We start from the raw sequence: 16708 nt of genomic DNA, 5'->3' as shown, positions 1-16708 counted from the left end.
ATTAGTCGAATTGGACTCAAGTTTGCAGCTTGGATCTTGTTTGTCACTGTTGACGATTTTACAAGGGTGCAGCCGCGAATTGAAGGTCCCTGCAAATGATCTGTGAGGTTATGAAAAGACGCGGATCTTGTTTTGAGATAAAATAACACAAGGAAATGATTTTTTTGGGGGGAAGACGTTCCGATATTACCTTTGGGCCATAGTTTTGTGTGAAAAAAGCAAAATTGTTAACTTATATTATTCTTTATTTCTTCTTCTTCTTAACTACTGGAGCGTATGAATTTAGGTGATACTTACTTAAAATAGTCCAGCCTGCAGGTCACTTGAAACATCAAACTACCAAATTGTCAGCGTTTCATGATAATGGATAACTTTTCGCTTCGAGAAGCGTCGACGTGTTTAGTACTGTTAACTCTTACCGGCGCTTTATGGAATCGTCCATTCGTCAGAGGTGAAAAATGCAGTCCCAATATACAAGGTAAGTAATTATAATTACTTTTGAACTTCCTGTTTTAAGAACATGTAAATATGAGTAGATTTTTCTTGTATGTATTTAAATATTTATGTATCGTGTAATTATTCATGTATGAATGTGTGTATGTATGTAGAAATCTATCTATTTTATCAAACTATCTATTTACGTCTTTATACATTAAAATCCCCTAGAGAGTGACCTAATCACGAAACAAGCTTGTCGAGATAAAGCGCAGTCCCTTTGTTTTTTCCATAACTCAGTTCTTAAATAAATATGAAACAGTACTGTCTGCAGCTAGTTATATATATATATTTATTGAAAAGGAGATACACGCTGTATGTAGATTACCTATAATAAGAACTATACCTTTTTTCCATTTTGACAGCAGCTATTGTACTTTCCTTTTGAAAATTTTCCCCATATTCAATTCCGCCAACACCTTTGTAACGGAAAAAGAAAATTTGTCTATATTTTATATATCTTCTCGAAATGCAACGTTTTTCAAAACGGCTGTATATATAAATAGAGATAATGGTTTTAATCTTATCCCTCTCGCAGAGAAACCCGTGGTCGACATATCTTCAAGTCCAGAAAGCAACATTTTCCCCATTGGTGCCTCCATAAACCTGACTTGCGAAGCGGAGCCAAGAGCGGAAGATGAATCACATTTGGATAGATGGGTCAACTACATCCGGTGGTACGATCCACAGGGTAATGAAGTTGGAGAAAAGTGTCAGCAACCTGATCGAAAAAGCCGTGTCAAAAAAAAGAGCTGCCCATTAGTGCTTAAAAATCTGACAGTTGACAAATTTGGCTACTACACTTGCCAATCAGGCAATGATTACCCAAATCACTGCACAAGGAAATCATTTAATATAGGGATCCAAGGTAAGCAAACCAGGCATAACATGCCCCTGTTGGACGGTAGACATACTACGTTCTGTTATGAAAAGATGGGTGCCGTGCATTGAGTTTGTTGCGATGGAAATAGTTGAAATCTAAAAAGTCCTCTTAGGTGGGCAGATAAGCAAGTACAAAACATAGTAGGTATGGCTTATCGGTGAAGGAAAGTTCCGCAGAATTCTCTTTTTCGGCGGTTGGCTAACAGGCCACGAAAAGCGACAATCAAAAAAGAAATTCTACACATAGAAAACGAATAACTTAACTGCTTTTGTAATAAGTGACAAAAAGTGGGTTTACCGCAAAACGAAAAATTCAAACAGGAGCATTCACTGCTCTCATGCACATTTTACTTATTGATATGAGCAACTGTTTCTCACCCAAACGATGCGATTCTAAATCTGTACACCAAAAATAAACTAACGCTTTATGATAAGAAAAAAATTAACTAATAGTAAGAAATTGAAAACAAATACGGAAGCACCAACTCCGGTAAGGGAGACAATGCCTTAAAATGTTCTCTCCGAACACAAGAATATGACCATAAAGGGGTGGTAAGCAAAGTCTAGATAAAGTCTAGATGCAACTGATATTCCTGTGTTGTAAGTACAAAAAAAAAATGCAAAACCAGATTATCTCAGTGACAACAGGAGATATTTATTGCAATGTGCTTTTTTCTCAGGTGCTGCGCCTAAGTTAATAGGAGTTCCTCGGAACCAAAGTGCTGATATAGGGGCCAATGTAACTTTCAACTGCACCGCCATAGGTTTCCCTAAACCAATCATATCATGGATCAAGAACAGTGATTCATCTGCCTTACAATCCAACCTGAGGGTAAAATTCATTAACGATTCCATGGACGATAAAAGCATTCAAAGCCAGCTGCTGTTAATTGTTGGAGTGAAGATGGAAGATTTTGGAAAATATCAATGTAAGGCAGAAAGCGTCGTTGGAAAAAAAATGTCATTGCCAGCTTTCTTAACACCGAAAGGTTCAGGTGAGACATGCACATGCGCAGTGGTGAATTGATTTCAGCGGGTTCCTACAATTTGTCTGACTTCTTTTTACAAATAATTTCCTTAACGTTAAGCTTTCTTCGAATCAGTTATTTCGGATGCCAAACAAGCTGGCACCGACATCCCAAAGAACGTCCGTCAATAAAACAGCTTACAGCGTCACATGCATTCAGATAAAAGCTTCAATGTTAATTTTCAGATGACCAATTACCTGAAATTGTTAAGGGCCCAAAGAACCAAAGTGTCCCCATCGGTTCCGATGCCATTTTCAGCTGCACTGTTAATGGTCTTCCGAGGCCAACCATCCATTGGATAAAGGACGATTCTTCACATGCTGTACAATCTAACACCAGAGCTAGAGTTATTCAAGGCAACCGAACGAGCCAGCTGTTGATTAGCGGGGTAGAGATGGAAGATTTTGGAAAATATCGCTACATTGCAAATAATAGCATTGGAAGAAGTCAGTCAGAAGTAGCTGTATTGAGGAGAGGTTAGATATATTATGAATTTAGTTAGGGAAAAAACAAAGAGGCTACGCCATATTCCGACAAGCCTGATTCGTGATATATATATATATATATATATATATATATATATATATATATATATATATATATATATAACTAACTGCAGACAGTACTTTTTTTTTTTAAATAAAAGCCTGGAGACCAGGCAGTTTTATTTCGTCAATGATATCTATTTACAATTCTAATTGATTAAAGTATTCGAATTAAATTATGAGTTATTTAGGTAATTACAGGTCTCAATTAACTAATGATATTTTCTCTTACAGGCGGCACGAACAGCGCACGGGCTATAACAGCCCGGAGTAAGCGCCCACCTGTAAGAGGTAACAAAGTTCTATTTAAAAGTTTTCTATTTACTATTTACAAAGAGATATTTCAGACCATGTGGGGCGCAAACAGCGCGCGGGCCTGTAGCCCGGAGTAAGCACCCCTCATGGGCGAGATTTAACAAGTTTTATTATATACAAAGGTTCAGGGGGGAGCAAGAGAGGGGAAGAAGATGGGCTTACCAGCGTCGACCGAACAAAGTACGTTTTTAAAAGACCAAAAATTCCTTAAGGTATCAGTGTCGTTACTAAGAATTCTGAGTTGGACATCTTTCTTAATTAAGTCTATAATCGCGTTGAAGCTCAAAAGAGAACCTTCGAATGTAGCTTTATTTCTGGCAAGCCAACACCAATATATGATGGTTGCCTTGAGAAAGTTAGATAAGGATATAGCGGTGGTAGATTTGTCTAGGGAAAAAGGGTAGTAGATAGATGTAGGGGAGATAGAGAAGGGGGAGTCGAGTAGAGCACGGAAAAGGGGGGAGAAGTGGTCCCAGACTTTCACAACTCTGGGACATCCCAAGAAGCAGTGTTCAATAGTTTCCGTTTTTCCGCAGATCGCGCATTTGTCATTATTGATGTATCCCCAAGACTTAAGGAGATATCTTACGCGGATCATTCTATGGATCAATAGCCAAATTAGATCGTTCTTCTTGTTTTCAATTAGCTTTAGGCGAGACTTGCGCCACACCCAGGCCCAACGATTGATGGGGCGGTCCATAGCAGACGCCCAAAAACCGGAGCACCGGGGTGCAACGCAGACGGGGTCAAGCAACAAAAGATATAAATTCTTACCGGTGAGTAAATCAGGTAAGGCACCAGTTTTCTGATGCAAGGTACGGAAATTATCTAGACAAAGGCGGTAGTAATTGGAAGGAAGGAAGGAAGAGGGAGCAGAATTGGTGGGAAAAGAAAAACGGGGATCTAGAATAGTTAGCTTATGTCCTAAAAAATATCGAGCTAGGTAATGCCATTTGGATGTGCCAAAGTCATCTCTTAAACTGGAAAAAACAGAAAGGCGCAGGCTAGCGCACTTAGCTTTAAAATTAACGACGTTGAGGCCCCCGGATGATGGGGGCGCACAACAGCGATCGCGACTAACATTTTCCATTTTTCCTCTCCAGATAAAAGGCCAAATGATCGACTTAAAGCTATCGTGCACCCAACGTGGTGGGGGGATGACTTTAGCAACGTGCCATAAACGGCTTGCGCCTAAAGTATTTACAATTAAGGTCCTACCGATAAAAGACAGGTCTCTTTGTTTCCAAAGATTTAGAACCGAACTTAGTTTGTCTAATTTGGCCCGCCAATTGTCGTCGTCGACATTGACGAGGCCGTTTGAGAAGTAAACACCAAGCACTCTCATTTTAGTGACCCATTTGAGGCCATAGGGAGATTCAATTCTAGTTCGCCATTTTCCTAACCACATTGCTTCAGATTTGGACGTGTTCAGTTTAGCACCAGATCCTTGTTCAAATTTTGATACGACTCGGAGAAGTGAAGAAAGAGATCTTTCGGATTTTAAGATGCAAGTAGCATCGTCAGCGTACTGGGATATTTTATATTGAAGGCCCCCTGCTCCGGGGAGCAGGAAACCTTCAATATCTTTACAATTACGGATTTGCGTTGATAATACTTCTGAAACTAGCACATAAAGGAGAGGAGATAATGGGCATCCTTGTCTCACCCCTCTTCTTAAGTGGACAGGGGGGGACAGGGAGCCATTAACAATGATTCTAGAGAAGGCTTTAGAATAAAATAGTTCGACCCACCCACAAAAGGAGGGGCCGAAACCAAATTTACGCAATACTCTCATCATGAATTCGTGGTCAACTCGGTCAAAAGCTTTTTCTTGATCTAAGGAAATGAGAATACCCGGTTCATTAGTTTTGTCAATCATGTCGAGGGCATCACGAAGTAAGGCCAAATTTGAGAAGATAGTGCGGCCGACCACGCCGCACGTTTGGTCTGAATGCACGATGGAGTTCATGACTTTTTTCAATCGTTCAGTGATGATTTTAGATGCTAACTTGTAGTCAGTGTTTAACAAGGAAATTGGGCGCCAATTTTTTGCGAGGCGTCGATCATCTTTTTTGTGGATGAGTCGTAGGAGGCCCTCGTACTGGCTATCCGCGAGGGAGCCAGCAAGAAAGGCCTCGTTCAAAACAGAAAAGAGAGATTCGCTCAAATCGTTCCAAAAACACGAGTAAAATTCTGTTGGGAGACCATCAGAACCGGGTGACTTGCCGGTCTGAAGGCCTTCCAATGCAGTAAGTAATTCTTTATTAGAAAAAGGGCCTTCACATAGATTGCGCTCATAATCAGTCAGTGAAAATTCGAGGCCGTCAATTATTTCAGTTTGAATTCGCATATCAAGAGGATCTTGGGTGAATAAATTCTTGTAGAAATTGGTTAAAATTCTTTCAAGATCATTTTGAGAATTTCTGAGAACACCGTTCTCGTCAAAAAAAGATTCAAAACTATTCATGTCAGCTCGTTTTTTCTCCAGACGGAAGAAATAGCGTGTTGGTTTCTCACCTTCTTCGAACCATTGTGCCCGGGAGCGGACTTTAGCTCCTTCGGCTTCTTTCGAGATCAGAGAGGACAATTGGCTTTCCAAATCGCTAATTACACCTGGGTTATTTAAGCGATTAGAATGTAAAGCGTTTTTAGCATGGGTTAATTGCTTAGTAATTAGGATTCTTTTGGCATTTGCTGTTCTCTGTTTACGGATACAGTATGAAATACTTGTTTTGCAGATTTCAATTTTTAGAGCATCCCACCATTCGCGAAGGGAGGCGAATTCGGGGATTTTAAGCTTAAAGTTGTTAATCGATTTTGACATAATGTTTTTAAGTTCTACATCTGAGAGTAAAGAGCTGTTGAACTTCCAAATTCCAGGACCGTGATTAGAAGGGTTAGTCGTTAGTTCAATTTTTACAAAGTCATGATCGGATAGGTCGTATACGCATGGAAGAATATTACATTTCGTTACTAGGGTTAAGCCTTTAGCGACGAGAAAGCGGTCAATTCTAGATGCCTGGGTATGGTCTTTATTAGACCAGGTGAAAGTTACTTTGCGCGGGTTGTTTTTGCGCCAAATGTCTGTAAGTGAGAAGTCAGCACAAAGGGATCGGAGAAGTTTTTGATCAGACGATAGGATGGCGGAACAATTTAATTTATCTAGGACATTGTCCACACAATTAAAGTCTCCCCCGATCACTAGGTCCCCTTGGGGGAGAAAGTAATTGTGCAGACAAGAGAAAAAACTTTTACGATCCGAAATAGTATTGGGAGAGTAAATGTTTACTAAATTTAGTTTAGAATTATAGTAGTCAATGAGTAAGCTCAATATTCTTCCTTCGGAATCGGTCAAAAAACGGATAATTTTGCCTGGAAAGTTTAGAGAAAAGAGGATGGCAACACCGGCAGACCTGCCAGTCCCGAAGGACCACAGACATTTTCCCGCGCCAGAGTATTTCGAATTCCTCCGCTTGCTTTTTGCATGAGACATGTGTTTCTTGTAAAAGGATTATGTCACAGTTTGAATAATTTAATTCTTGAATAATTTTTCGACTTTTACTGGAGGACCCGAGTCCTCGCACATTTAGGGAAGTTATTTTAAGCTTACTCATTGAATATAAATAAAAGATTAATATCTGTACCGCCTTCTCCTAAGTTTAACTCTCTCCCATCCATCATCATCAGTTTCGGAGCCAGAGTAGTCACGGCGGGAAGATCTATCGCGGTCATCGCGGCCGCGATAATAATCTCGATCGCTTCTATCTCTCTCTCTTCTGTCGTCTCTCTCTCGCTCGTCTCTTCGTTCTCTTGGTCGTTCTCTTCTACCTTCGTCGCGTTGTTGTTCTCGTTGTTTCTCTTGATCTTGTTGTTTCTGTTGTTCTTGCTGTTCCTGCTTTTCTAGTAATTTCTGTTGTTCTTCTTGTTGTCGCTGTTGTTCTCTCTGTTGTTGTAGTTTTTTCTGCCTTTCTTCTCTTTCCTTGGCGCGCTGGGCTCGCTCTTGTTTCTTTTCCTTTTCAGTTTTAGGTGGCGTTGGCTCACTATCGACGTTCGCGCTGAAGAGCAGGAAGGGGCATTGAGGCATGGAATGGTTGTCCGCTAAACAAACGGAACATCTTGGCGAGTCTTTACATTCTTGAGCTCGATGCCCAGGGCATTCACAATTAAAACAACGGACTGCAGAGCAGTCTTTGGCCATGTGGTCAGTAGCTCCACAATTCCGGCAAGCTTTTGGCTGATTTGGGTACCATATTTTGATAGGTTCACCAGCTATGTTGATGTTGGCAGGGATAGTTCGATGTAGCGCCATTCGAGCCGTTCTTACTCCATTCTCGATATGTTGTGCAATTTTGTCGCGCCGAAATGAAAGGACACGACCGTAGTGGCTGAGTCGGCCAATCACGGCAGTGTCGGGTAGTTCAGCGGGGGCTTCATGGATCTTGACGAGGACCAAACGATTTTCGCAGTCGCCCAGGAACACTTTGAGACCGGCAATCACGACAAAAGGTGTTTCAAGAGCGGCTTCTTTAGCTGCACGGCTCTTAAAAGTCACGATCCAAGATCTATTGGACGCCTTTCTCTGGATTCCGGAGATAGCGTCAATATCGATTTCTGCCGCGTCAAAAGCTTCGAGAATTATTTGCGATGTGACGGTTGTATCAACGCTAAAATAAATAGAGCGATCCTTCGTGATTCTACTTTGACTAGGAGCATTCAAAAAAGGCACGGCCTGAAATTTCACACCCTTATTTTCCAGATTTTTTAGTACCTCAGGGATTTCGATTTCCACGTCTGCGCCCCAGGACTGTGAATCTTCTACCAAGCTTGCGTCTACGACGTCTCCTGGATTCGCTGTCGAGTTATCTGTAGTAAACTGGCTGATATTTTCACTTTCCTGGCTGTCCATGTTGATCAATTGCTGCAAAAGCAAGGAAAATAAACTTTTCATAAGCCTTTTAACCTTACCCAAGAGGCCGAGAAGCTTTCAGTACTTTTTTTTTTTTTTTTAATATAAAAGCCTGGAGACCAGGCAGTTTTATTTCGTCAATGATATCTATTTACAATTCTAATTGATTAAAGTATTCGAATTAAATTATGAGTTATTTAGGTAATTACAGGTCTCAATTAACTAATGATATTTTCTCTTACAGGCGGCACGAACAGCGCACGGGTTATAACAGCCCGGAGTAAGCGCCCACCTGTAAGAGGTAACAAAGTTCTATTTAAAAGTTTTCTATTTACTATTTACAAAGAGATATTTCAGACCATGTGGGGCGCAAACAGCGCGCGGGCCTGTAGCCCGGAGTAAGCACCCCTCATGGGCGAGATTTAACAAGTTTTATTATATACAAAGGTTCAGGGGGGAGCAAGAGAGGGGAAGAAGATGGGCTTACCAGCGTCGACCGAACAAAGTATGTTTTTAAAAGACCAAAAATTCCTTAAGGTATCAGTGTCGTTACTAAGAATTCTGAGTTGGACATCTTTCTTAATTAAGTCTATAATCGCGTTGGAGCTCAAAAGAGAACCTTCGAAGGTAGCTTTATTTCTGGCAAGCCAACACCAATATATGATGGTTGCCTTGAGAAAGTTAGATAAGGATATAGCGGTGGTAGATTTGTCTAGGGAAAAAGGGTAGTAGATAGATGTAGGGGAGATAGAGAAGGGGGAGTCGAGTAGAGCACGGAAAAGGGGGGAGAAGTGGTCCCAGACTTTCACAACCCTGGGACATCCCAAGAAGCAGTGTTCAATAATTTCCGTTTTTCCGCAGATCGCGCATTTGTCATTATTGATGTATCCCCAAGACTTAAGGAGATATCTTACGCGGATCATTCTATGGATCAATAGCCAAATTAGATCGTTCTTCTTGTTTTCAATTAGCTTTAGGCGAGACTTGCGCCACACCCAGGCCCAACGATTGATGGGGCGGTCCATAGCAGACGCCCAAAAACCGGAGCACCGGGGTGCAACGCAGACGGGGTCAAGCAACAAAAGATATAAATTCTTACCGGTGAGTAAATCAGGTAAGGCACCAGTTTTCTGATGCAAGGTACGGAAATTATCTAGACAAAGGCGGTAGTAATTGGAAGGAAGGAAGGAAGAGGGAGCAGAATTGGTGGGAAAAGAAAAACGGGGATCTAGAATAGTTAGCTTATGTCCTAAAAAATATCGAGCTAGGTAATGCCATTTGGATGTGCCAAAGTCATCTCTTAAACTGGAAAAAACAGAAAGGCGCAGGCTAGCGCACTTAGCTTTAAAATTAACGACGTTGAGGCCCCCGGATGATGGGGGCGCACAACAGCGATCGCGACTAACATTTTCCATTTTTCCTCTCCAGATAAAAGGCCAAATGATCGACTTAAAGCTATCGTGCACCCAACGTGGTGGGGGGATGACTTTAGCAACGTGCCATAAACGGCTTGCGCCTAAAGTATTTACAATTAAGGTCCTACCGATAAAAGACAGGTCTCTTTGTTTCCAAAGATTTAGAACCGAACTTAGTTTGTCTAATTTGGCCCGCCAATTGTCGTCGTCGACATTGACGAGGCCGTTTGAGAAGTAAACACCAAGCACTCTCATTTTAGTGACCCATTTGAGGCCATAGGGAGATTCAATTCTAGTTCGCCATTTTCCTAACCACATTGCTTCAGATTTGGACGTGTTCAGTTTAGCGCCAGATCCTTGTTCAAATTTTGATACGACTCGGAGAAGTGAAGAAAGAGATCTTTCGGATTTTAAGATGCAAGTAGCATCGTCAGCGTACTGGGATATTTTATATTGAAGGCCCCCTGCTCCGGGGAGCAGGAAACCTTCAATATCTTTACAATTACGGATTTGCGTTGATAATACTTCTGAAACTAGCACATAAAGGAGAGGAGATAATGGGCATCCTTGTCTCACCCCTCTTCTTAAGTGGACAGGGGGGGACAGGGAGCCATTAACAATGATTCTAGAGAAGGCTTTAGAATAAAATAGTTCGACCCACCCACAAAAGGAGGGGCCGAAACCAAATTTACGCAATACTCTCATCATGAATTCGTGGTCAACTCGGTCAAAAGCTTTTTCTTGATCTAAGGAAATGAGAATACCCGGTTCATTAGTTTTGTCAATCATGTCGAGGGCATCACGAAGTAAGGCCAAATTTGAGAAGATAGTGCGGCCGACCACGCCGCACGTTTGGTCTGAATGCACGATGGAGTTCATGACTTTTTTCAATCGTTCAGTGATGATTTTAGATGCTAACTTGTAGTCAGTGTTTAACAAGGAAATTGGGCGCCAATTTTTTGCGAGGCGTCGATCATCTTTTTTGTGGATGAGTCGTAGGAGGCCCTCGTACTGGCTATCCGCGAGGGAGCCAGCAAGAAAGGCCTCGTTCAAAACAGAAAGGAGAGATTCGCTCAAATCGTTCCAAAAACACGAGTAAAATTCTGTTGGGAGACCATCAGAACCGGGTGACTTGCCGGTCTGAAGGCCTTCCAATGCAGTAAGTAATTCTTTATTAGAAAAAGGGCCTTCACATAGATTGCGCTCATAATCAGTCAGTGAAAATTCGAGGCCGTCAATTATTTCAGTTTGAATTCGCATATCAAGAGGATCTTGGGTGAATAAATTCTTGTAGAAATTGGTTAAAATTCTTTCAAGATCATTTTGAGAATTTCTGAGAACACCGTTCTCGTCAAAAAAAGATTCAAAACTATTCATGTCAGCTCGTTTTTTCTCCAGACGGAAGAAATAGCGTGTTGGTTTCTCACCTTCTTCGAACCATTGTGCCCGGGAGCGGACTTTAGCTCCTTCGGCTTCTTTCGAGATCAGAGAGGACAATTGGCTTTCCAAATCGCTAATTACACCTGGGTTATTTAAGCGATTAGAATGTAAAGCGTTTTTAGCATGGGTTAATTGCTTAGTAATTAGGATTCTTTTGGCATTTGCTGTTCTCTGTTTACGGATACAGTATGAAATACTTGTTTTGCAGATTTCAATTTTTAGAGCATCCCACCATTCGCGAAGGGAGGCGAATTCGGGGATTTTAAGCTTAAAGTTGTTAATCGATTTTGACATAATGTTTTTAAATTCTACATCTGAGAGTAAAGAGCTGTTGAACTTCCAAATTCCAGGACCGTGATTAGAAGGGTTAGTCGTTAGTTCAATTTTTACAAAGTCATGATCGGATAGGTCGTATACGCATGGAAGAATATTACATTTCGTTACTAGGGTTAAGCCTTTAGCGACGAGAAAGCGGTCAATTCTAGATGCCTGGGTATGGTCTTTATTAGACCAGGTGAAAGTTACTTTGCGCGGGTTGTTTTTGCGCCAAATGTCTGTAAGAGAGAAGTCAGCACAAAGGGATCGGAGAAGTTTTTGATCAGACGATAGGATGGCGGAACAATTTAATTTATCTAGGACATTGTCCACACAATTAAAGTCTCCCCCGATCACTAGGTCCCCTTGGGGAAGAAAGTAATTGTGCAGACAAGAGAAAAAACTTTTACGATCCGAATTAGTATTGGGAGAGTAAATGTTTACTAAATTTAGTTTAGAATTATAGTAGTCAATGAGTAAGCTCAATATTCTTCCTTCGGAATCGGTCAAAAAACGGATAATTTTGCCTGGAAAGTTTAGAGAAAAGAGGATGGCAACACCGGCAGACCTGCCAGTCCCGAAGGACCACAGACATTTTCCCGCGCCAGAGTATTTCGAATTCCTCCGCTTGTTTTTTGCATGAGACATGTGTTTCTTGTAAAAGGATTATGTCACAGTTTGAATAATTTAATTCTTGAATAATTTTTCGACTTTTACTGGAGGACCCGAGTCCTCGCACATTTAGAGAAATTATTTTAAGCTTACTCATTGAATATAAATAAAAGATTAATATCTGTACCGCCTTCTCCTAGGTCTAACTCTCTCCCATCCATCATCATCAGTTTCGGAGCCAGAGTAGTCACGGCGGGAAGATCTATCGCGGTCATCGCGGCCGCGATAATAATCTCGATCGCTTCTATCTCTTTCTCTTCTGTCGTCTCTCCGGTCATCTCTTCGTTCTTCTCGATCGTCCCTCCCTCGCTCGTCTCTTCGTTCTCTTGGTCGTTCTCTTCTACCTTCGTCGCGTTGTTGTTCTCGTTGTTTCTCTTGATCTTGTTGTTTCTGTTGTTCTTGCTGTTCCTGCTTTTCTAGTAATTTCTGTTGTTCTTCTTGTTGTCGCTGTTGTTCTCTCTGTTGTTGTAGTTTTTTCTGCCTTTCTTCTCTTTCCTTGGCGCGCTGGGCTCGCTCTTGTTCCTTTTCCTTTTCAGTTTTAGGTGGCGTTGGCTCACTATCGACGTTCGCGCTGAAGAGCAGGAAGGGGCATTGAGGCATGGAATGGTTATCCGCTAAACAAACGGAACATCTTGGCGAGTCTTTACATTCTTGAGCTCGATGCCCAGGGCATTCACAATTAAAACAACGGACTGCAGAGCAGTCTTTGGCCATGTGGTCAGTAGCTCCACAATTCCGGCAAGCTTTTGGCTGATTTGGGTACCATATTTTGATAGGTTCACCAGCTATGTTGATGTTGGCAGGGATAGTTCGATGTAGCGCCATTCGAGCCGTTCTTACTCCATTCTCGATATGTTGTGCAATTTTGTCGCGCCGAAATGAAAGGACACGACCGTAGTGGCTGAGTCGGCCAATCACGGCAGTGTCGGGTAGTTCAGCGGGGGCTTCATGGATCTTGACGAGGACCAAACGATTTTCGCAGTCGCCCAGGAACACTTTGAGACCGGCAATCACGACAAAAGGTGTTTCAAGAGCGGCTTCTTTAGCTGCACGGCTCTTAAAAGTCACGATCCAAGATCTATTGGACGCCTTTCTCTGGATTCCGGAGATAGCGTCAATATCGATTTCTGCCGCGTCAAAAGCTTCGAGAATTATTTGCGATGTGACGGTTGTATCAACGCTAAAATAAATAGAGCGATCCTTCGTGATTCTACTTTGACTAGGAGCATTCAAAAAAGGCACGGCCTGAAACTTCACACCCTTATTTTCCAGATTTTTTAGTACCTCAGGGATTTCGATTTCCACGTCTGCGCCCCAGGACTGTGAACCTTCTACCAAGCTTGCGTCTACGACGTCTCCTGGATTCGCTGTCGAGTTATCTGTAGTAAACTGGCTGATATTTTCACTTTCCTGGCTGTCCATGTTGACCAATTGCTGCAAAAGCAAGGAAAATAAACTTTTCATAAGCCTTTTAACCTTACCCAAGAGGCCGAGAAGCTTTCAGTACTTTTTTTTTTTTTTTTAAATATAAAAGCCTGGAGACCAGGCAGTTTTATTTCGTCAATGATATCTATTTACAATTCTAATTGATTAAAGTATTCGAATTAAATTATGAGTTATTTAGGTAATTACAGGTCCCAATTAACTAATGATATTTTCTCTTACAGGCGGCACGAACAGCGCACGGGCTATAACAGCCCGGAGTAAGCGCCCACCTGTAAGAGGCAACAAAGTTCTATTTAAAAGTTTTCTATTTACTATTTACAAAGAGATATTTCAGACCATGTGGGGCGCAAACAGCGCGCGGGCCTGTAGCCCGGAGTAAGCACCCCTCATGGGCGAGATTTAACAAGTTTTATTATATACAAAGGTTCAGGGGGGAGCAAGAGAGGGGAAGAAGATGGGCTTACCAGCGTCGACCGAACAAAGTACGTTTTTAAAAGACCAAAAATTCCTTAAGGTATCAGTGTCGTTACTAAGAATTCTGAGTTGGACATCTTTCTTAATTAAGTCTATAATCGCGTTGGAGCTCAAAAGAGAACCTTCGAAGGTAGCTTTATTTCTGGCAAGCCAACACCAATATATGATGGTTGCCTTGAGAAAGTTAGATAAGGATATAGCGGTGGTAGATTCGTCTAGGGAAAAAGGGTAGTAGACAGATGTAGGGGAGATAGAGAAGGGGGAGTCGAGTAGAGCACGGAAAAGGGGGGAGAAGTGGTCCCAGACTTTCACAACTCTGGGACATCCCAAGAAGCAGTGTTCAATAGTTTCCGTTTTTCCGCAGATCGCGCATTTGTCATTATTGATGTATCCCCAAGACTTAAGGAGATATCTTACGCGGATCATTCTATGGATCAATAGCCAAATTAGATCGTTCTTCTTGTTTTCAATTAGCTTTAGGCGAGACTTGCGCCACACCCAGGCCCAACGATTGATGGGGCGGTCCATAGCAGACGCCCAAAAACCGGAGCACCGGGGTGCAACGCAGACGGGGTCAAGCAACAAAAGATATAAATTCTTACCGGTGAGTAAATCAGGTAAGGCACCAGTTTTCTGATGCAAGGTACGGAAATTATCTAGACAAAGGCGGTAGTAATTGGAAGGAAGGAAGGAAGAGGGAGCAGAATTGGTGGGAAAAGAAAAACGGGGATCTAGAATAGTTAGCTTATGTCCTAAAAAATATCGAGCTAGGTAATGCCATTTGGATGTGCCAAAGTCATCTCTTAAACTGGAAAAAACAGAAAGGCGCAGGCTAGCGCACTTAGCTTTAAAATTAACGACGTTGAGGCCCCCGGATGATGGGGGCGCACAACAGCGATCGCGACTAACATTTTCCATTTTTCCTCTCCAGATAAAAGGCCAAATGATCGACTTAAAGCTATCGTGCACCCAACGTGGTGGGGGGATGACTTTAGCAACGTGCCATAAACGGCTTGCGCCTAAAGTATTTACAATTAAGGTCCTACCGATAAAAGACAGGTCTCTTTGTTTCCAAAGATTTAGAACCGAACTTAGTTTGTCTAATTTGGCCCGCCAATTGTCGTCGTCGACATTGACGAGGCCGTTTGAGAAATAAACACCAAGCACTCTCATTTTGGTGACCCATTTGAGGCCATAGGGAGATTCAATTCTAGTTCGCCATTTTCCTAACCACATTGCTTCAGATTTGGACGTGTTCAGTTTAGCGCCAGATCCTTGTTCAAATTTTGATACGACTCGGAGAAGTGAAGAAAGAGATCTTTCGGATTTTAAGATGCAAGTAGCATCGTCAGCGTACTGGGATATTTTATATTGAAGGCCCCCTGCTCCGGGGAGCAGGAAACCTTCAATATCTTTACAATTACGGATTTGCGTTGATAATACTTCTGAAACTAGCACATAAAGGAGAGGAGATAATGGGCATCCTTGTCTCACCCCTCTTCTTAAGTGGACAGGGGGGGACAGGGAGCCATTAACAATGATTCTAGAGAAGGCTTTAGAATAAAATAGTTCGACCCACCCACAAAAGGAGGGGCCGAAACCAAATTTACGCAATACTCTCATCATGAATTCGTGGTCAACTCGGTCAAAAGCTTTTTCTTGATCTAAGGAAATGAGAATACCCGGTTCATTAGTTTTGTCAATCATGTCGAGGGCATCACGAAGTAAGGCCAAATTTGAGAAGATAGTGCGGCCGACCACGCCGCACGTTTGGTCTGAATGCACGATGGAGTTCATGACTTTTTTCAATCGCTCAGTGATGATTTTAGATGCTAACTTGTAGTCAGTGTTTAACAAGGAAATTGGGCGCCAATTTTTTGCGAGGCGTCGATCATCTTTTTTGTGGATGAGTCGTAGGAGGCCCTCGTACTGGCTATCCGCGAGGGAGCCAGCAAGAAAGGCCTCGTTCAAAACAGAAAGGAGAGATTCGCTCAAATCGTTCCAAAAACACGAGTAAAATTCTGTTGGGAGACCATCAGAACCGGGTGACTTGCCGGTCTGAAGGCCTTCCAATGCAGTAAGTAATTCTTTATTAGAAAAAGGGCCTTCACATAGATTGCGCTCATAGTCAGTCAGTGAAAATTCGAGGCCGTCAATTATTTCAGTTTGAATTCGCATATCAAGAGGATCTTGGGTGAATAAATTCTTGTAAAAATTGGTTAAAATTCTTTCAAGATCATTTTGAGAATTTCTGAGAACACCGTTCTCGTCAAAAAAAGATTCAAAACTATTCATGTCAGCTCGTTTTTTCTCCAGACGGAAGAAATAGCGTGTTGGTTTCTCACCTTCTTCGAACCATTGTGCTCGGGAGCGGACTTTAGCTCCTTCGGCTTCTTTCGAGATCAGAGAGGACAATTGGCTTTCCAAATCGCTAATTACACCTGGGTTATTTAAGCGATTAGAATGTAAAGCGTTTTTAGCACGGGTTAATTGCTTAGTAATTAGGATTCTTTTGGCATTTGCTGTTCTCTGTTTACGGATACAGTATGAAATACTTGTTTTGCAGATTTCAATTTTTAGAGCATCCCACCATTCGCGAAGGGAGGCGAATTCGGGGATTTTAAGCTTAAAGTTGTTAATCGATTTTGACATAATGTTTTTAAATTCTACATCTGAGAGTAAAGAGCTGTTGAACTTCCAAATTCCAGGACCGTGATTAGAAGGGTTAGTCGTTAGTTCAATTTTTACAAAGTCATGATCGGATAGGTCGTATAC

General features: G+C 41.9%; 1 protein-coding gene across 1 annotated transcript in view; it reads left to right on the top strand.

The window, feature by feature from the left end:
• The window catches only part of LOC149049491 (limbic system-associated membrane protein-like), a 23593-nt gene continuing 6885 nt past the window's right edge, over positions 1 to 16708 (top strand). The window contains exons 1-4 of the mRNA XM_089198652.1: positions 1 to 478; positions 1034 to 1363; positions 2058 to 2372; positions 2591 to 2881. Coding sequence (XP_089054778.1) covers positions 358 to 478; positions 1034 to 1363; positions 2058 to 2372; positions 2591 to 2881 — 1057 coding nt within the window. The 5' untranslated portion in view covers positions 1 to 357. The remainder of the gene's footprint in view (positions 479 to 1033; positions 1364 to 2057; positions 2373 to 2590; positions 2882 to 16708) is intronic.

Source organism: Pocillopora damicornis, chromosome 2 (genome assembly GCF_964200805.1).
Source record: "Pocillopora damicornis chromosome 2, jaPocDami1.2, whole genome shotgun sequence".
In the NCBI taxonomy this organism is placed as follows: Eukaryota; Metazoa; Cnidaria; class Anthozoa; order Scleractinia; family Pocilloporidae; genus Pocillopora; species Pocillopora damicornis.
This window is presented reverse-complemented; position numbering and strand designations above follow the sequence as displayed.